General features: G+C 37.7%; 3 protein-coding genes across 4 annotated transcripts in view; 1 reads left to right on the top strand and 2 right to left on the bottom strand.

Moving 5' to 3' along the window:
* Window positions 1-3,573: 3,573 nt before the first annotated feature.
* Clp (Cleavage and polyadenylation specificity factor subunit 4) lies at window positions 3,574-11,695 on the bottom strand. Its single transcript, XM_019042794.2, has 6 exons — window positions 11,510-11,695; window positions 9,412-9,615; window positions 7,790-7,979; window positions 7,046-7,187; window positions 6,423-6,482; window positions 3,574-4,040 (listed from the first exon to the last, which is right to left on the bottom strand). The coding sequence occupies exons 1-6, from the start codon at window positions 11,610-11,612 to the stop codon at window positions 3,945-3,947; spliced, it is 795 nt and encodes a 264-aa protein (XP_018898339.1). The 5' UTR covers window positions 11,613-11,695; the 3' UTR covers window positions 3,574-3,944.
* A 1,121-nt stretch (window positions 11,696-12,816) lies between these two features.
* Window positions 12,817-19,963, bottom strand: mEFTs (elongation factor Ts, mitochondrial). Of its 2 annotated transcripts, none has more exons than XM_019042770.2 (5): window positions 19,740-19,963; window positions 17,956-18,110; window positions 16,113-16,364; window positions 14,747-15,035; window positions 12,817-13,958 (listed from the first exon to the last, which is right to left on the bottom strand). In XM_019042770.2, exons 2-5 carry the CDS (start codon window positions 18,106-18,108, stop codon window positions 13,738-13,740), a joined length of 915 nt encoding a protein of 304 aa, XP_018898315.2. In that variant the 5' UTR covers window positions 18,109-18,110; window positions 19,740-19,963; the 3' UTR covers window positions 12,817-13,737. The 2 variants fall into 2 exon arrangements, with proteins under 2 accessions (XP_018898315.2, XP_018898314.2); XM_019042769.2 differs by having other exon boundaries at window positions 19,736-19,961.
* Window positions 16,371-20,662, top strand: part of LOC140224414 (uncharacterized) — a 50,655-nt gene continuing 46,363 nt past the window's right edge. The window contains exons 1-2 of the mRNA XM_072299184.1: window positions 16,371-16,740; window positions 18,940-19,011. Of these exons, the coding sequence (XP_072155285.1) occupies window positions 18,991-19,011 (21 nt within the window). The 5' untranslated portion in view covers window positions 16,371-16,740; window positions 18,940-18,990. The remainder of the gene's footprint in view (window positions 16,741-18,939; window positions 19,012-20,662) is intronic.

Genomic DNA, 20,662 nt, shown 5'->3' with positions numbered 1-20,662 from the left:
TTTCACATTTATTTTGAGGTTACTTGACCGAAAATTTTAATGTGACTTCCGTTCCCTAACCTACTTTCCGAACTTCCCTCTCCTCCGCGCAAATTTTATCGGGTGTGAACGAAATAGGATTATGTCTCCAAACTTCTGTGAGTACACGGAAAAAATTGTGACTGCAATATTTCAACGTAGATTTTACAGCACATAAATACTACTTCAACACCCCCCCCCCCCCCCGTTGTAAAAGTAGCTTACAATAGTGGTTAAAGTAGCATTTTTTTGTTGTAAAATCTACGTTGAAACATTGCGGTCACTTTTTTTAGCAATTGAATTGTCAAATGAGCAATTTAATTTTTTAAATAACCAGTAGTGGTCCCTACATGCAGCCTTTTGTAGGTGGAACCAATAAGCACAACACTTATCATGCTGCGGGCGGACGAATTGCGATACAATTTGAAAAATCGCGACTGCGCAATAGAACCCGCGGCAACGTTACCTACCCACGGGAAGTTAGACTCGAAGAAAACCGGCAATACCCTCATAAATTTCTCCGCTCAATGACTCTTCGAGTTTTTTTTGCTTTATTCCACAAACCAGTAGCCTTGATAGCGTTTTATCATGCGGGCACTATACTCCCCGAGAGATCAATGAGGTGAACGAATTTTCACTTTCTCGACGAGTTTTGATAAAAATTCTGTCGTGGTTTTTCAACTCCAATATCGAATATGGCTAATATTCAGGCCTACGCTAGGGTCTAAAAGAGACTCGGCAAAAATGCAACCTGACCAGCCTCGAATATGAGTTTGAGATTATACGCCTCCCCTCTCTGTTGGATAGGTCTCAATAATTTATTTCAAGCCAATCCTATCGATTACTGGGATTAACAGAGGTAGGTATGAAATGGTACCATTGGGTATAATACCATTGACCAGGTACCATTGACGTATAATACAATCAAGACCGCGCATTAGGAAATTTCGGCGAGACGATAAGCAACCTGGATTGCAATATCGTCACCTTCCAGGCAAAGTATCACAAGCGCCATGCGACGTTTACAAATTTCCGCCGCCATTTTATTTTTTTACTGAGAAATTTTTGGTTGAATTTGTTCGAAAATTTCACTAAATTTTATCGGCAGCACAAAGAAAATTCGGTGTAATTTTCGGACAGCTTTGTTGAACAATTTCTCTGTAAAAAAATATAATGGCGGCGGAAATTTTTAAACGTCGCATGGCGCTTGTGATACTTTGCCTGGAAGGTGACGATATTTGCCGAGACAATAGAAATGCCATGCTGTTGCCTGGCATGCTTCGTAAAACCGGCTGTATCCATGGCTGGATTTACCTACTTGCCGCCCATGGGCCGCCTGTATTTTGCCGCCCTCTTCTCATTCATGTTGACACATCAGTAAAAACCATTAAGTGAACGTGCCGGAGGGAGAAGTGTGCATATTGCATAAGATGCGTTCACTCGTGTTGGACACATTTTTTGCGTAAGCCCTGCGTCGACACAACTGCAAAAGTTCACGGAACTTCGCGCGAAAGTTCAGTTCCGTAAACCTATCTCTGTGGGGACAAGGCCTTTCATTTGTCAGAAATGAACTAACAAATTATGAAAGAACAAACATAAATGTGGTTTAATAATTTTAACTTCCGCCGCCGTGCCGCGCTGACCACACTGTGTTTGGCGCAATGCGAGAAGTATTCATGTAGTCTTGTAGGCACTGTGCGTTTCACGCCGCGCCGACCGCTGTTGACCGTACTGTGTTTGACGCAATGCGTGAAGTATTCATGCAGTCTCGTAGGCGCTAATATGTGTTACATGCCGACCGCCGCCGCGTCGAGGGCTTCTCCTTTTCATCTCAAGTCCTTGTCATCCAACGAACTACACCTCTAGAATGGCCGACCAGTGTTAGAGACCCGGAACGTTTTGAAGTTGATATAGGTTAGGTTTACTTGGGCTCACACAGCAGGCTGCCATCTAAACCCATGTCAGACGCTGCCCACATTTTGCCGAATATTGTTGGATAAAGTGATAGCAATGAAAAGATTGCATAATAATCACACCTCCAAAGGTTTTCTTAACTCAAAAAATAGGAACTTTGAAAGCAAACCTCAAAAAAAATGAAAGTTTACATAGGTTGAAATTTTCACATGTAATCCTTATGGGCAAGACGCAGCAGAAATGGAGATTGAGGTTAGCTATACTTGGGCTCCCACCCCCCTCCTGCCTTTAAAAACCGGCCCATGCGCGTTACGCAGGTTTGCTATCTCGCGGCCATTCTAGAGGTGTAGTTCGTTGTTGTCATCATTTCTATTTGCGCAGCGCCGCTCCAGGCCAAATTACGTGTTTGATTTCTCTCTTAACTCAACTAATTAAAGGTGCGCAGTCTTTTGTATCACCGAACACCGAATTAAAATTAGAAATTAATGAACTCTCAGGAAATGAGAGATTTTGTCACCTTTTCTTGTATGTAATTTTTTTCTGAATCCGATTTTTTTTGTACCTGCATTTAAAAAAATTGCAAAATTTGCCGCCCCCTAATTTTGCCGCCATGGGCCGCGACCCATGTGGCCACCCCCTTAATCCGGCCCTGGCTGTATCAACTAAGCTGAAGGCGCGTCTTTACCCTGATTTATCCCCCTAGCTGTCTTACCTCCCCCGCCTAGAGTCGGGTCTAGTGCGCGGTCTAAATTGTATTATATGTCAATGATTAAAACGCATTTTGGGGTTTAATTTCAGCTATAGATTGTAGAGAGCGCAAAAGTTGTTTGAAGGAGATAAGATTTGCATACGAAAAATAGGGGAGAAAAACTTTAACCAATTTCCAAAAATGCCCTCTATGTTGATTTGACCCCCAAAAAGGCCAACTTTAACAAGGGGGGGGTGGTGTTAACCCCTAATTTTCTTTATTCCGCCCCTAAAAAAATCGCTGACCACGGTCGGTCGGTACCAAGACCAATCTACACAGGTCAATCATTCCCAACGACGAGTTTAGGAACTCTACAGCGCAATGACGTATAATTGGCTGTCTGATATGTATTTCTTATGGGAGCAGCCAGTGTGACGTCAGATTGGCTGCGGCCTAGTTACGGCCGGGCGGGGGAGTGGATCTCAAAAAGATGCACAAGGACTGACCTGTGTACATTGGTCGAAACATACTAGATTCGTCGTGCCAAGTCAAGTTTGAAAATAGTTTAAGTCCATTCCAGATCGTTTCCCTAGGAGCTCATTCCGTAAACTTAGGCTTATTTTGTAGCGTAAACGGGCTAGATACTTTCTGAACATTTCACTACTCAAATTCTACAAGATTAAAAATTTGAGCTAAGACTATAGGGTAACAACAGGCTACGTTTTCAAAATGGGCAAATCTTTGTAATAACAACTGAAAATTGATAGTTTCAGTCTCTAAATTTCTGCAAGAGGCAGAGATCATCTTTCTATGAAAAAACTTTGATGAGATGTATGTTTTGTCATTTCAAAGTTTTAATTGCTGCAGAGAACTGGCTAAAATCCGAAAAACGTAACTAAAATGATATAGTCTTTTCGGAGTTTTTTTAATCAGAGGTAAAAATAAATCAGTACTTAAGGTCAACATTCCGCTTGTTTATTAGCTTTGAATATATCAAACAAATCATGATTTTCCCAATTATATTCTTCAGATGTTCTTAGGCATTCCACACCAATAAAAATCAATGTGACTTAAAAATATATGTCCATTATTTTTACGAAAAAAAAAAAAAATGAAACTTAAAAAAGGCAACAGTTAAAAATGCAAGATATTCATAAAATCACTGACCGTCCGTAATCATACATACTAAAATATCCATAAACTCCTGCGCATGATAGCTTAAAAAGTTAAAATTATGTTCTGACCATTTTCCTCCTGAGGTTTTTTGGTGAAATTTACAACTGGTTTAAAATATGGAATATTTACACTTTACAAAAATCTTAAGTTACTTTTTTATGTTTTCTTGCATACTCTGACTTAGAGCTAAGAATGCTAGATGACCTTTTGGACATTTATTAGCGTAATGTCCTTTCGTCCCGCACTGAAAGAGAAGGATAAAAAAAGAGAAAAAAATTGGTTTTAGAATTCATAATCAAACATTTGAGAGCATGCTAGAGCGGGTTTCTGATTTTGATTTCAAAACAGTAAACATACAAAGAGAATCTATCATTTGACCCGAAGTTTTTTTAGCTGACCCACAGATCGTCAGAGGATTGAAACCTTTACATTCAAGTATCAACATAACAAAAGACAGACAGATGACAAACAAAGGATGAGAGAGGGAGAAAAAATTAATCACCGTAAAATAGATACTGAATAGCTCTTTTTAGCAGCCATGTTAAGCCTGAGCAATACTGCTAAAATTGTGTACTGATGTGTACTTTCTAGTGAACAAATCCCAAGTCATGACAGTGCAGTAGAACCCCAGTTATCAGCGTTAATTGGGACTAAAGCTGCTGCGGATGGACGGAACTTACAAACAGCGGATCGTAAAAGCACCGTACGAGTCGTTTTTTTCAAACAGCACAGGACCTGACTTTCAACTGCCTGGCTAATTGGAAAAATCAGCGGCTAACGGAAAGAGATCAAAAATGACTTTTGATCGTTCGGACTGTCATTTTTTGCTAGGTCACCTCTTTCACCATTGTTTCATCCAAAAAAACCAAATGGCAGTGCTCTACATAACCGCCAATGATTCGACTGGGGATGACTAGGGTTCTACTGGGATTTTTACCATTATTATACTCTAAATTTTAGATGATTAAATTAAACCATCACCCGCAAAAATTTTTGCTATTTCAAAAGCAGTGTAAAAGCTATATTTGGGTGCATGAAAGAGCTATGTACTCAATCATTGGTGCGAAGGAATAAATTGCTGCTTTCTCCAAAATGTTAACCTCAAGAAAAGGAGAAAGGAGAGGAAAAATTATTCCATTTTTTAAGGGAATTTGCTAAACAAACACCAGAATTTTAGATCCTCTTGGACATATTTTTGACTTCAGGACTACACTCTGAGTTTTATTTGAGTGCCTGATTGAAACCCATGAACTTGAAGTTATCAAGGTCGAGTTTGACAGAAACAAAGTTGCATCAAGCTGGGACTGAGAAAAAGAGATTAGAAGCTTTATTCCTCCGACTTACTGTCGTCAGTGAAGTTTGACGATTATTTTCACACTGTAAATATCTTTTCTCAACTTTAAATTTCTGATGAAGAAAAATTTACAAAAAGTTGAGTTTTTTCCAAACTGAAAATTGGTGTGTTTCTGGCAAACTTGGTCCATTGTTAGAGGGGCTCTCAAGAAGGCCCAGTCCTAACACTTCTTGAAGATTTAGACGACTGACACCCCGACAAAGCACAACTTCATATGATATAGTATGTAGGAATTTCATGTCACTTACACCTCAAATGACATTTTCAACTATGATGGGGCATTTTGGAATAAAAGATCCGTGATTCCACTAAAATTAGATGGATGCCCTAAGTGTCTGTCAAATTGTGAATAGAGGTGAAGCACAACAAGAGGAGATAGAACTGGGCGTTTGAGGGTTTCAATGAGCAACCTTGAAATTTTGGCAGACTTCAGAATTTTAAATTTTTCTTTCATTTTCAATTCTGGCTTAAGGTCAAATTGGTGGCCAACTTTCTTGAAGATTTACGTGCTGTAATTTAAAAATTTTTTTTTCCTCTTCTTTTCTGCAAAAACTTAACTGTAAGAAATCAAAGAGTGCTAACCATTTTTCACTTGTGAAAAATTTTAACTAATAAAAACCTATGGATTGACAAAGTTAGCTCATTGATTCAAGATCTTGCCATAAAAACTAGATGAGACAAACATGTTTTTTAAAGGGGACGCAACCCTAAAATCGAAAATGAGATAGTATTAAATATTGAAGCAGGAAGGCATAAGAGGCAAAATGGCTCTGTCCCGAATGAAAAATTCCCAAATCCGCAGAGATATGAAAGGTTCTAAGTCTGACTGGTGACATCATGTGCTCATGGTGCGACTGTGGTTTACACGCACACAACTTTAAGTCTGGCGCATTTGCTGTCTAGCGCCGCGAAGTCACCTTAATAGTCACACCTAAGCAAAGAAAAAAGAGTCGGCAAGGTACAAGCGAGATCAGGGCGTACTAATAACTTGTCTCAAACACGGGTCAGCCACTTGACACCAAAGGTAGAATGCAGAGAACAGACTGCAAAATGCAAGACGGAGCTCATGATGTCACGCTCTCAGCTGTTTTTTTGCGATAGCAGCTCAACGAATGCAGATATTCACAAACGGATTTCGACATCGTCCATTGCACTTTCTTCTTTGTTGATTTAGCCAAACTTGTTTTAAAGGTTGCCGCCCCTTTAAGAAAAATTAATTTTTACGTTCCAAGATTATATTAAAAAAAAAGCAAGATTAAGGGAAGACCTTACCTTATAACAAGTGACTTCCTCTAGAGGTTTCATGTTGGCTCTCCTATCTTCATTGTGAGTCTGGGCAACAAAGGAGAGAAAAATAAAAATTTAATAAATAGCAAGGATACGTTTCTTGAGAAAAATTATGGTTCACTGATGATATTTAATTGAGATAAATATAAAGTTGAAAAGTAATATAAATGATGATAAGTTTTCACGATTCTTCGTGTAGTACAAATACCACATTTTGGTTTTTTTGTGACTCTGGTATTAGATAGAAAATTTGCTATTTGAAGGGTTTTGTGATTTTCCATGAAGATTTTTAGGATTTTTCACTGTAGCTCAGAGCAGCAGTTCTGCATGCTTGAGAATACAAGTCTATCCTCCATTGAAGATTTGATTTGAACAATGGTAGCAGGACCTTTTTGAGCTAGGAGGCAATAGAGATGAACTTCTGATGTGATCAGTTGGTATTTCTAAAAGGGCACTGCGTCTGAATGAATGTAAGTGAAAATGTAAGTAAGAAATATATACTAAAGTATCACATTCGTACATTCCTTTATGCAGTAGGCAATAAATTTTAGAGATTAATTTTTAAAAGGTCATTACAAACAGTCATTCATTTTTTGGAGGTTACTTACATTATTAGGATCGTTTGGATCTGGACCCATTTTGTGACAATACATTGCTTTGTGGCCTGTATCTCCACAAAAATGACAGATAATGACTAGTTTCTTCTGATCCTTTGACGAGGCATCAGATGCAGGTAACTCAAACCGCGGACTGAAAATTTTAAAAAAATAAATACGTCAAGACATTGAAAGAGAATTCATACAATTAAGGGTAAGAAAAATAAAAATAGATACATAGAATGTATCAGACGATGAGAAAACTAATTCTACTGATAAGGCAGGCAAGCGGCAGCTAAAAAATGAGGTCAACTGGAATTGTAGGTACACAGTCGTTCTTAAAAGTTAAATCATGTTTTTGGTTTGACTGAGTCATGACTTGAGGTTTCCTGACGCAACCAGGGTGACTGTTTTCCACTATTCAGAAAAAAATTGCTAAAGAAGGCATCATTTTGGCTCATTTACAATAGCAGCTGAGCGCGATGCATCGGCCAGTGCGGCCTAATAGGACACATCTTAGCACAAGACATGAACTTCTGAGGTATTTCTGATTAGCCACCATTGATAGTTTCACAAACATGTGTGTGCGTGCACACTGAATGTAATGGGGGAAAATTTGAGACTGAAACTAACTTGATTTACACTCTTCTTTGGCGCTATTTCTGCTCCAAAAAATTTGAGACATTTTCACCATGTGAAATTTTATTCACATTTATGCAGAGAACAGCATGCAATGCAACTAAAACAGATACTTACTGCATATATTTACATTCAGGACCATCAGGACAGAATCCGGCTAGATAGTTGTTACATAGAACTCGTCTGACATGCCGATGCCTACAGACGGGACCATGCCTGCAAAAACCTCTATCATACCAAGGACAGTCCTTAATTTTACTTTCAGGATCTATGTGCAGGAATGGGCATTCCTTGTTGTGGCATGCATCTGGAAAAAATAATAGAAATTTCAGCGTGTGTTGAGAATTGGTGAATCTTGAACCTGTTTTCCATGAGTAACAAAGGCAGCGATTAAATAGCAAAAAATGATTCCTCAAAAGTATTAGATAGAGGTCATGCCAAATAAGATTACAGACTCATAGAGCAAACAGAGGAACCATCATCAATGCATTTACTGATGATGGCATATTTGATACTCAAATGAGGACAGCATGTCCTCTGTCCTACTCTAGAAGTGCGCATTTACACTTGTTTGGCATAGATTCTGTTCGCTTACTGCTGCACATCCTTCAACAGCTTTTTCATCTAGTGGGATCGGAAAATTACTCAGAATCAGCCAATGTGATAGAGAAGGATCAGATGACTCCAGGGTGACTACAGACTCCCGAGAAACAATCCTTTAACTTCTTTTCCAGGTTTTTCCTGACCAAAATTATCAAAATTCCCTGAATTTTCACGTCAATAATTTACAACTTCAGAACTGAAAATGAAACATTTTTTGCAACAATGTCAATGCTTATGACAGAAATATGTGGACCATTTTTCTTCAGGAGGTAATTAACGGAAAACAGGTACAAAAAAATTGGTCACCGTAACTGGAAAAAATTACCTCCACCCCCCTCCCGTTACATGTAAGTACATTTTATTGAGTTTGGTTTTTGTTTTTCAGTCTGGCTATTTTTATGTAGTTCCGGTGATTAACTACCATTTCCATTTCTTATTGAAACTCATTCTTCTGATCATAATCTGAGTTACCTTACAGCATTATTGAGCCCCAAACTAGATGAAGACTCCGTTGGATCGTGTGGATAGCACTGATGTTTGGTCAGATTCTGAGTTTCAACAATTTTAAAATTTCAAGTCTTTCTCATGAAATTCTTTTCGTAACTTTTCCCTAATTTCTCTGACTTGATGAAATTCCCTCACAATTTCTGATTTTCAAGACCTGTACCTTCCTTCAGCTTCTGAGAAGTAAGACTGATCCGTTCATAAGACAGAGATATACTTACACTTTGAACAAAGATGTGTAAGCTTTTACTATGACTGAGAGTGATTTTTTTTGCTTGAAAGAACTGAGAAGGTAAACGTATTTTGCTTGAAATTGCAACTGCACAAATAATTTTTCAAGAAAAATCAATTTTAAAACAACTTGCTTAAAGTAACATCAAACTTGAATGAAATTTTGAAAAAGGAGTCGCTTCAGCTTTTTTCAGCTCATTACTTGAAAATAGAATAGACTTTATTATATTTGAGAAGTGAGAAAATGCCTGGTAAAATAAGAACGCCTACAGTAAATGTAAAAAGTTCATTAGTGTAAGGTGATTAGTGATAGATTCCATGAAATATTCCATATTCCTGGCAAAAAATCATCATACTTTTCTTTAGAAAATTCAGTTTTAAACAACGCAGTAAATACTTACTAAACCGGGAATAGAAGTAACACTCTGGCATTTTTGTCATGTCATATTCATGCAAAAATTCACACTGGTCTCCTTTTTTGCACAAACCACGCAGCCAATGTTTGCAGACAACAGTTCTGTCATCACGGACATGTCGTAGTGGACACGCAGAACCTTTGATACAAGTACCTTTGGGGAAAAATTTGCATACAGCTGCAATGGATTCTGAAAAATATAAAAATGAGTTTATCACGAGACTTACAATATTCACATTCTTGACATCTGAGTTTTCAAACACATGCACATCGCCTGACTCAAAGCAGCTCATAGGTGCCTCTTATAAATTCCATTAAATGTATCTGCATGAAATGTAACCCTGAACAGCTCGAACACATAATTGTTGTTGATCAGTCAAACAAAGATTTTGTAAATTTCTTTGATGCGATCATAATTTTTTGGAACTCAACAGATAGATAAGTAGACTGTGAAATTCTTGCAAACTTAAGAGCCAAAAATAAATTCTGAAAAAAAAGGAGTTGGAACCTCCACGGGGCTCTTCTCTGATTGGTTGGATTCCAATGAGTGTTTTTCGATCCAATGAATCTCTCCCGACTGGGGCAATTATGCTCGACCAATCAATAAAAAAGATTCACTTATCGCCAAAGGACCAAAATGCATTTTTCTATGACTAATGGCTTGTAACAAAATTTTTTCTGAATCCTCATTTTTTGCTGGGTAATTCAGTAGCCTTGACTAAAAAGGTCATAACTAAATTTCTTCCATTTTGAGATAACACAAGAAAACTGCCAAGCAGCCTCATTCCTTCCAATGAAGTTTGTAATTATTTAACTTTTGCTTCTTGAGTATGGCATAACATAGTGCTCCGCAATTTTCACACATACATTTAGAAAAAGTGAATGACTTGAGTTATCCGAAAATTTCAGTTGCAACCCTTTTGCTCTGAACTGCTGAATTGTGATGTGAAAAACGATAAACCATCATCGAATGATAAACAGACTTTGAATAAGAATTCAGGCACAGTGACTATTGTGCTTTAAAAAATTATTTTCCTTTGACAAGATGAGACTTAAGTAAGTATGTTGATGCCACTTTTATGAACCTAGATACAGACCTCTAAATCAGCTTTTGATTATAATCTGAATAATTAATTTTGTGTTCAAACATTTAACTATTAGTTAATAAGGTGATTCAACGGACACCATGTTTTGTGTCAGAGTAGCGTGCAATATATTGCATCCATTAATTCTATAATTACAGCTACTTGTCATTTTTTTCGAATTTTAATATTGTACTTCTGTTGTCATAAGTCTGAAGAATTTATGTACCAAATTCGACGAAGAAATTCAACAAGGCAGGGTTTTTTTTAGAGAAAAAATATCGCATTCGAGTGCAATTTTGATATCAGTATCGAATGCAATATTTTTCCTCCAAAAAACTCTGCCTTCATTTCGTTGAATTTCTTTGTCAAATTTGGTACATTAATTCTTTAGACTCATGAAAACAGAAGTGCGATCTCAAAATTCGAAAGAAACGACAAGTACCTGAAATTATGGAACGAATCGATGCGATATATCGCACGCTGCTCTGACACAAAAAATGGCGTCCGTCGAATCACCTTAAGATCCTATTGAAAACAAAGAATGGCTTCAATGAAAATTACAGATAAGGCACTGCTTTTTTACCACATGAGCAACAGGCCTTAGCATAGGAGCAGTGGTTTCGGTGATTAGGTACTAGAAGTTGAGAACTTAGACGGTTCTATAATTTACTAGTCACTGACAGCATCTACCAGTCCATATTCAACCAACCATTTACACCTTTTAAAATAGAAACGTTAAAACTAATGGTCCAGGCACTTGACTGCTGCCGCAGCTCTACTTGGACGAGACTGCAGTTCCATGACTGATGTGCTTGTAAAACCAGCAACATTGGCTCTAATCCCTTGGAATACTATGGAAAATATAATTCTTATGCTTCCACTCGTAGTCGGTAGCAGTTGCATGCTCTTAACGAAAAATTAAGTAGCGTAAAAATCGCTGGCCGGCGACAGCACAAGTTGTCGTATAGGTTAGGTTGTTTAAAAGATGCTTTTACTCACTGTCCATCCCTGGAAAAGGCAAAGGTAACGCTCCATGTTGTTCTTCTAAGGCCACTTCAATGTCAAAGACAATGTTCTCCACATTTGCTACGATAACTTCCATCCTCAAACGTAATTAAATTCCTAACATTAGAAAAATCTCGTATCAAAACATTTGAATTTGTTTGTTTGGAAAATATGATTGACGCCACGCCCTGTAGAGAGCGCTACGATAGATAACCTTCTCCTTGGCGCGATGCGCGAAATCAAATTTTTTAGATAGGTATTTATTTAATGTCTCGATAATCTCTCAAAAGTTGTGTAAATTGCGAGTGCAGTTGATCGTGATAAATTAGAAGTTTGAAGCTATCATACTTCTTAAATCATAACGCTAAATAATAGGTAAGAATAATCAATCAAATACACCCTCAGTTCCTTCCTCAACCAGCAGGGCCGGATGGGTGGGAGGGGATGGAATGGGACCTCCTCAACTCGATATACAAATGAGCAATGAGCCAATTTTGCTGCAAGTTTTTGCAGAAGACTGATAATTTTAATTTTTTAAAAAAATTCAAGATATGGGCGGACTAGAGTTTTTTGATTGGTCTGCTTATTGTCATGTCCTCTTGTTCTAAGGTCCTTGCGTAAATCAGGCCGTTTTGACAACTATAACTGAAATCTCTTGAGTTGCTGACAGCTTTGTAATCAGTTCAACTCAACAGTACCTAACAAACCCTCTTCAGGGACTGGGGAAGTCCAAGGATCCTCCTTGGTGAGATATCTTTTAGTGTACCCCAGACTCGGCTCGATGAGATGCTCCATAAAAAGTTCATAGTTTTGTCCATGAGGAGAAGATCCATCTTTCATACCGATAGTAAATACTTCATAGAATTTCTTATAGCACATATATTTTGCGATTCACCACTTAATAATGCTTGAAGTTGTTACCGAGTTCTCATCTGAGTTGAGTACACATAGTTTGGCTATTACTGAAATTGGTGCGGCAACACTGACTAGATGAAAGGTCCTAGGATTCTCTACCTGATGAGGTAGATAAATCGTCAATTATTCGTCCAATTGAGACGATTGATCAACGTTCTTGACCGACCAAATAATGTCCAGACAACTATCTTTATTTTTGTATTGAATTTCCTGGATATCATGTGAAGATGGCAATCTTCGGTTGTACTTAAAAAAGTCAGCTGATTTATTCATGAGCTCCTCTTAATTTTTTGTTGCTAATATTGTGTTGGTTTCAATTAATTTAAGGAAGATATTTTTTGCCTTAAAAAATAGTAGGTAATGAAAAAAAAGAGAAAAAAGTAGAATTTTAGATTAAAAGAAAGATTTATTAGAAATACTTAGTAACTAAAAAAATAAACAAGGTAAAAACAATACAAATTCATAGACAATTCACTGATAATAGATTGCTTCCTCTGTAAGAATAAAAAGGATGCCATAACAGTTCATTTTACATGAGAGAGAGGAACATTTTATTTGATGCTAAGAAAAGTTCTCACTTTTGAAAATAATTTGGAAAAAAAAAGATCCATCATTGAGGGGTAACATCTCATGTAATAGCACTAATCACTATGTATGATTGAAGCAGATGGTCTGCAGATATCTGAATAGAAAGAGCTGAAATGGAAAATTTAGGAGAAGAAATTGATATTTCAATTGAGCTCTTCAAATTATCATGACTTTCTTGGTCTTGTGTCAAATTGCTTTTTACTTACAGAAAATATTACCTTGACAGTTCTAACACTGAACCATCCCGTGTTTTAAGCATGAAAAGAAAGTTAAACACTTAAACACCACTGTAAATTCTTGAAGTGGAGATAAAAAAAAGAAGGAAAACCATGGACTTTGATTGTTCTATTAATGAGTTTCCATGGTGAGCAGGGTAACAAGAGTGTAACTGTAAACATGCTTGAGCTTTTAGAAAGCCTTGAGTCTACACTGAAAAAAGCAAACACAAATAATCAGGGCAATAAACTTTTTTGCGACTAAAAGGTTTGGACACGGTTGCCCGAGATATTTTCAAAATACGATTCAAATTTTTAGTGCCTGTCAGTAATATTCTAGTACCCTACTCAAATAAAGTAAAAATCAAGAGAACGAATATTGAAACGTTTTTGCAGAATAAAGTTTAAAAAGGAGTTCCTCAGCCCTACATTTGACTGAATTTTCTAAAAGTCTTCAATGAAAACAAATGTTTGATGTAACTTCTGGTGTAGGCAAAACAAGCACTAACCAGCCTGTTGTGCGGCTGATTTTTCTTGATTTTCAAATTCTTCAGCACATTCCAATCGGCAGAAATCTACAACAGTCATATTATGCTCTTGTAATAGTTCCTGAACTGTAACATCAGAGTTGATAAGGAATTGTTGGAAAATTAGATTTTTCTCACTATCCGCATCTTCTGCAGGCTTATCAGTTTCTGGGTTTCCGACTGCAGATGGATTCATCCCTGAAAATAAAATGAAGTATACTTCAGATTAAAAAAAGGCTAAAAAGGATTTCATACTTTCAAATCTTGAGATTTCATATTTCTGGTGCTTAAAGGCTTCACAAAATGATTAAAAGTTAGTGATGAGCTACCAGACAGCGTTACAGAAGTGAAATGAGTGAAATTTTGGTATTGCTGACCAAATATTTATTTGATCAAAGAAATAATGAAATAGGAAATAAGAATTTATGACTTCCTAATAGAACTGAGGGTGAAATTTTCTTAAAAAAGTTCTTTCTTGAAAAAATGGAAATTCGGAGTAGAAATTATTGTGAACAATCTCAGTTAGTCTCCAAAATATTGATTATTAGTATCTGTACATTTATTTTTACTGTGGATGTCTGTTTCTTACCACCGTTTCCCATAAAAATCCTAGTTATGTTGTTTCCAACTTATTGCATTTAACTCTATCATTACCATGAGTGCAGCATCCTAGTCCAGCAAATTTTCATGCAGCATTTCGAATATTACATGATAACCTCCTCTCAGAAGTATTCACAATTGCAATTATCGGTTAAGGAGAATCTTAACTACAATTTAAGCTGATTCTCGACAGAGTGTGCTTAAATGTTTTTGAATGACAACCAATTTCTGATGTGGGGCAGGTTGTGCTTTGAATTCTAGCTTGGTTATGAGAGGTTAAAGAGATAAAACTTTCACAACTCCATCAAATATTGCCAAGGAAGTAGCACAACTTGTTCATTTATTTAGAAAGCAGAGGCATTATTTTGATGGAAAAAAATACAAACCTATGATGTGCTGACACAGCTGTTTTCCAACTTTTTCCGTGATTTCAGTGTGTGGATTTGCCTTGTACACAACCACAGCAGCAAATCTCCCTAGAAGTGGGTAGGAGGTCTTCTCCGATGGAGGATGTACATGGCCCGCCAATTTCAGGTCACCATCAACACTCAAACATAATGCCCGAGAAAGGATTACATTTTCACCAACAGATCCAATGGCCAGAGCGGTGTGGTCTCCGAGGGATTTTCCATCAGAACATGGTGAGTTTTTCAGCTGTTCGTTCCCTAAAATAGTCTGAAAAGTTACAATATGATTAAATGCAGAAAAATAGAAAAATAAACATGTATATACATGAAATGTGCTCTGATCACATGAAAAACTCATGAGTTGGGCTTAACATCCAAAAATGAAAAAGCAATCTTGAAAAATATTAGGCATCTGTCAACATAAAGGTGTATTCTAAAATTGAAGAAGTTTAGATGTAACAGATTAAGGATGTAAGTGATTTTTAAATTTTAAGGAATAAACTTGAGTCCTAGAGTGTAACAAGACTCAAAGAGACAAAACAACTTTTAACTTTCTTGGTTCTGCTGCAATATTTTTATTGGATGCTATTATTAAATCTTTTAAAAAATTGATCTTTGTTCAATATAATTTTGAAGATTGTCTCCTAGCTTTTTTATGTGTAGCATGCTAGGTCCTTTTGAATATCTTTGGGACAGCCAGTACTTTCCAAGACTAGGGACCCAAGTCTGGCGCGCTGAGACAAATTCAGCTTTTTTCCTTGCAATTATGTGAGCCAGATAGCCTGATTTCTATACCTCAAAAATGTTGATGAGTATGTGGATGAAGGAGATCAAAGCCTTTTTTTTAAAAAAAAAATCTAGAAAATGGTCATTTTAGGTTACATTGAATCGGGACAAGAGAAAACCGCTAATGTCCATTTTTCCAGTCTTCAGTTTTTTGGAGTTGATAATACTTTCAAAGAGTTGATAAAACCATAAAAGTGATGAAAGGACTCATTTTGGGATTAATGTAACCTGGAGACGAGTATTAACGCCACTTCTGTAGGTTGCATCCAACTCCGTAAAGTATTATCAACTCAAAAAAACCAATGACTGGAAAAATGGACATTAGCTGTTTTCGCACGTCCCGATTCGATTAGTCTCAGGGTATACTTTTTGATGAAATGAAACATAACTAAGCTCATTTTAGCACCTCAATCAGATATCATAAGTGCAGTATGCACAGACCCTGAACTATACTTACTCTGACGGAATATTGTGAAGTTGAAACCAATTTTTAGTATATAACACTTGATAAAAGTAATTCATGAAAAAAAATTTCGCTGCTGAAGGTACACATACTAACCTTTGCAATGCTGTTTGAAAAGTTCTTCTGCTGCTTGGAAAGTTGCAAGCATGAGCTTGTGACTAGTTCCACAAAAGACTTGAACGTCCCATTTTTCGCTACAAAATCTGTTTCACAATTGACTTCCACGACACTTGCATGATTGTTATCGACACTGACTCCAAGTAAACCTTGTGAAGCAGCTCTCCCTTGAAGTTTAGACGCTTTTGCCCAGCCAAGCGCTTGAGCCTGCTCTTGCAACCATTTCTCAGCCTGAATAAAATAACCAAGAAATTATGTGAAGAATAGAGAAAGCTTTGGAGGTGGAGTGTGGCCAACCAAAGTATTAAGTTAGTAATTCTTCTAAGTTGTACTTCAAGATGTTCCTCCACAGCACGAGCTAGGCTCAGGATGGAGATAGGAAATTTCTGTACTTACTTATGTTTTTTTCAGAATAAATACATCTAATCTAATCTTGTGCATTACGTTCATAGAAACTTGAGATTGAGTGTCATACTGTAGCTGAATGAATCAATGGACGAAACGCAAATTAAAGTGTCAACTTCTGCTAATCTGAAACCGGACATTTTAATGATAAATTGCAAAAAGATTTTTCTTAGAGGATGCTGCCTGTTTATTTTGCATCTAGGTATGTTAAAACAACAAACGCTCAACGCGCGCCGACCGATTTTTGCGCGCAAAAAAGTCGGATTTGACTGTTATCAAATCAGATTTAATGTTCAAACTGAGCAAAATGCATTATTAGGGACTCTTGAGGGTCGCTGAGTCCAGAAATTACAGATACTTCCAAAAAATTCACGTTTTTAAAATTACAGCTCCGTAGCGCTATTTTAGAGGCCCACTGAGCGCCGACCGGCCGCTCAGTGGTCCTGTACGAAGCTGTAATTTTAAAAACGTGAATTTTTTGGAAGTATCTGTAATTTCTGGACTCAGCGACCCTCAAGAGTCCCTAATAATGCATTTTGCTCAGTTTGAACATTAAATCTGATTTGATAACAGTCAAATCCGACTTTTTTGCGCGCAAAAATCGGTCGGCGCGCGTTGAGCGGAAACTTCAATCGATCATAACTCCGGAACCGTTCGGTTCCCCAGCTTATACGACCACTCGTTGGATGCGGAAAAAGACGAACAATTTAAAAAACTGGTTTTTTATTAAGACACTAACATCCCAATTTTAATTTACAGTTCACATTGTTGGACTAGAAAAACTGACAATTTTTTATGATGTTAATTTAAGAGCTTCTGTGTTGTGCAAAGAGCAAGGAAGAGAACAGATGGCTTTGACTTTGGTCAACAGTTTAGATGAAGTCTTAAAACGTGCAGAGCAAGAGATTTTATTCATAGTTTAGAGAATGACCCACAACTACTATTAGTATCCGAACAGAGTAGTAAGGGAGGACTTCTTTGGTAAAAAGGCACATGAGGCTTGCGATACTGCTAAGATTGTGCAATTTTTCATAGAGTCTGCAGCAAAAAAAAATTCATTCACATTCGACTTACCTCCACACAATAGTGATGAAAAATTTGGAGCAGATTCAAGGAAAAATTAATGACAGATATTTCAGATGGGTTACTTGTAATTAAAGAACTACATCATACAATCTTAGCAGCATTGGTAACCTAATACGCTTGTTTACAAAAGAAGTCGTCATCTAACCAAAATTGGAGAAACGTGTGGATACCAAGACACTCAAGTATGCATGAATTATGTTTAAGACCATCTAGGGCTAAGTTATTGAACTGATTTTATTCTAAACCAAAGCCGAACATTTCTGCTTTTGTCTTTAGAAGTTATATTCAAAATATGGACTCTAAAACAGGAATGAGAATCAATTTCAATTACCTGAGCTAAGTCGTTGTTGTTAGTTTCGAGAGCCTTCTTACAGTTAGCAAAAGTGTACCCAGTCTTTTTTCTCAGTTCGGCAAGCGCTGACTTGGATGCTGATAAATTACAGTTGGTTGAGTGAAATAAACGTGCAAGTTGGGTTCCAAGCATACCTGCAAAGATAAAACATTTGATAAAATCTGTAATAAAACAGAAGACTGGATAGTGCACCAGAAACTGCAGAATCGACGTAAGCACTCAAAGAATGTAGGATATCTTGGTAAAATCTTAACTTCTTCTACCAATGTATGGTGCATATTAGAGTGCAACATGGTCTACTTGATGAGTCTTCAAACCTGCTTACCATTCTGTTCTAAATAACAGAGAGTGAATTTCAGATTGATCAATGGCAATTTTTCAATTCCATAGATCAGTAAAAAAATACTTAGTAAATGATCAATTTTGCATATCGACGGTGTAGGTCGGCAATCGCATAACTCCGTTTGCTATATCGCAGACTTCCTGTCATACTTCATTTTTTAAACGGAAAACCACTCAACAGCAATTCTTTAAAACTTCCGTGATTTTTCTTATTTATGCAAAAAAATTCTGCAAAAACTTCAAGAAATGATGTCAATTTATTCTCCTCTAAAAAAATAATATAGAGGCGGAGATTTTCAGACACTGCAAACGAGATATGTGATTGTCGACTTACGCTGTCAATATGTTCTACATTTAAAATTTCTTATGTTAGGCTAGGACAAATAATAAATGGTAGTTGCTTTTTTATTTAAACCGCAGTTTTAGAGACTAGAGCCCTGCAGAGGTTACAGGCTTTGCCGTGCAATTTAAGTGTAATTGCAATGCAATCAATGCCATGAGATATCAAGAGAGTACGGAATGAGACCCCTTTGGGGTTTCCGTCTTAATATTATGAATTGAAACATTTCAGCAACCAATGAAAAAATTTTCCCTTACAACTCATGATGCTCTTTTCCACAGACTGACCTTAGAAAACGTGGTTTCAAGTTCATAGACAAGGAATTCGGTAGCATGACAACAACAAAAATTCAGGTCAGTGTCAATTTAGAAATTTTTTATTTATGATGGCCGGGAGAGGTTGAATGTGAGGTTTTCAAATTGAGCAGCTATTGACAGGTATTGCTGCCTTTGTCACAAGGAATAAATTGTTATAAATAAGTCCAGTCGATGGGTTTATTGGATTTTCGCCGGGCAATATTTTGCAAATAGAACACAGAGGAGTCAAATTCAGAGGAGGAAATTTATGATAACCTGCATGACAACATCCATCAAAAGTTACAGACTTTCAAATGTGAGGAACGAGCAATGTTGAGAGTTGTGTATTTTTTTAAATTTTAACAAGGCTGAGACACATGCAAGAAGTTCCTACAGGTTGTATTTCAAGGGCTGATACTCGAAGCGAACCCATCAAATTGTTTTGAACAGCATGGCTGAGATGCGGAAGTTGCATTGTACACAACTTTACGTACCATTTGTTAACCTTCGGCTACACTACACATACAATAAAGTAGATTCGATGTCCTAGAATATAAGATTCGAAAACAACGCCTATTGCACAGTCCGTTAATAAGATGGGCAGAAGTAGGCATTGTTATTTCTTGTGGCAGTTTCTGTATCTTGGTTTCATTCACGATGCAGGCATGAGACTTGTTTTTTTCATTGAAATACAAAGTTTAAGAGTGAAATTATTGCAAGAAATATCAGAGACTGTTGCTGATGAAATGCCAAGTGATGGTGATAAGATGATGGTACTTACTTACTGATTATTGTGTCGCAATTGAAGTTAAGATCCAAGATGGCTCTTTCAGATAAAATATCTTGCGTTAGTTGCAGAGAGAGAGGACGTAACGAAGCTCTGAAATAGTCAAATCAGGGAGAAAATGATTTGGGTGTTGATTTTCCGATTGATTCTCTGCGCAACCTAACCTCAATTATTCCCCGCAATGTTTACGTTCGTTGTTGAGAGACGCAAACTCTTTGATGCAATTCGTGAAGCGCGAAAATTCAAAAATGATGTTCAAAGGGGGAGGGCGGAGATCTGCGTGAGGAATGATATCAGGATTTTTCAGATAGAAGTTAATTCAGTCATTTCGAAAAATTGTTTAAGTAATTTCTTTCACCTTGATGATTTTGACCAAGGGGGGCATTTTGACCGATTTTTGCCAGGCGGGCATCCCTTGGTTTGGGCTCCTTGGATGTCAGGTGGGTTAGCCCCCGTTGGATTGGGTACCTTGGATGCCAAGGGGGGCGGTCCCTGGGGGTTGGGCTTCATAGATGTTAGGGGGGTGGGAGATGCCCCAAGGGTTGGATTCCTTGGATGTCAGGTAGGGCAGCCCCCGGGGGGTTCGGCTCTTTGGATGCCAAGGGGGGTGGCCCCTGGGGGTTGCGCTTCTTAGATGTCAGGGGGAGCAGCCCCAAGGGTTGGATTGCTTGGATGTCAGGAGGGCCAGCACCGGGGGTTGGGTTCCTTGGATGCCAAGGGGGGCAGCCCCCAGGGGTCGGACTTCTTGGATGTTAGGGGGAGCAGCCTCGAGGGTTGGGTTGCTTGGATGTTAGGTGGGACAGCCCCCGGTGGGTTGGACTTCATGGATGTCAGGGGGGGGGGGGCATCCCCGAGGGTTGAATCCGATGGATGTCAGGTGGGGCAGCCCCCGGGGTTTGGGCTCCTGCTTGGATGTCAGGT

The sequence above is a fragment of the Bemisia tabaci genome, chromosome 4 (genome assembly GCF_918797505.1).
Source record: "Bemisia tabaci chromosome 4, PGI_BMITA_v3".
In the NCBI taxonomy this organism is placed as follows: Eukaryota; Metazoa; Arthropoda; class Insecta; order Hemiptera; family Aleyrodidae; genus Bemisia; species Bemisia tabaci.
Note: the sequence above shows the minus strand (reverse complement) of the source record. Positions and strands in the feature narration are given on the sequence as shown.

Coding starts and splice junctions, on each gene's coding strand:
- Clp (XM_019042794.2), bottom strand. CDS start 11,612: ATGGAAGTTATCGTAGCAAATGTGGAGAACATTGTCTTTGACATTGAA. Junction 9,616..11,509: donor GCCTTTTCCAGGGATGGACA/GTGAGTAAAAGC, acceptor TATATTTTTCAG/AATCCATTGCAGCTGTATGC. Junction 7,188..7,789: donor CCTGAATGTAAATATATGCA/GTAAGTATCTGT, acceptor TAAAATTTTCAG/TCCGCGGTTTGAGTTACCTG.
- mEFTs (XM_019042770.2), bottom strand. CDS start 18,108: ATGCTTGGAACCCAACTTGCACGTTTATTTCACTCAACCAACTGTAAT. Junction 15,036..16,112: donor TTTCAAACAGCATTGCAAAG/GTTAGTATGTGT, acceptor GTAACTTTTCAG/ACTATTTTAGGGAACGAACA. Junction 13,959..14,746: donor GCTGTGTCAGCACATCATAG/GTTTGTATTTTT, acceptor TTTTATTTTCAG/GGATGAATCCATCTGCAGTC.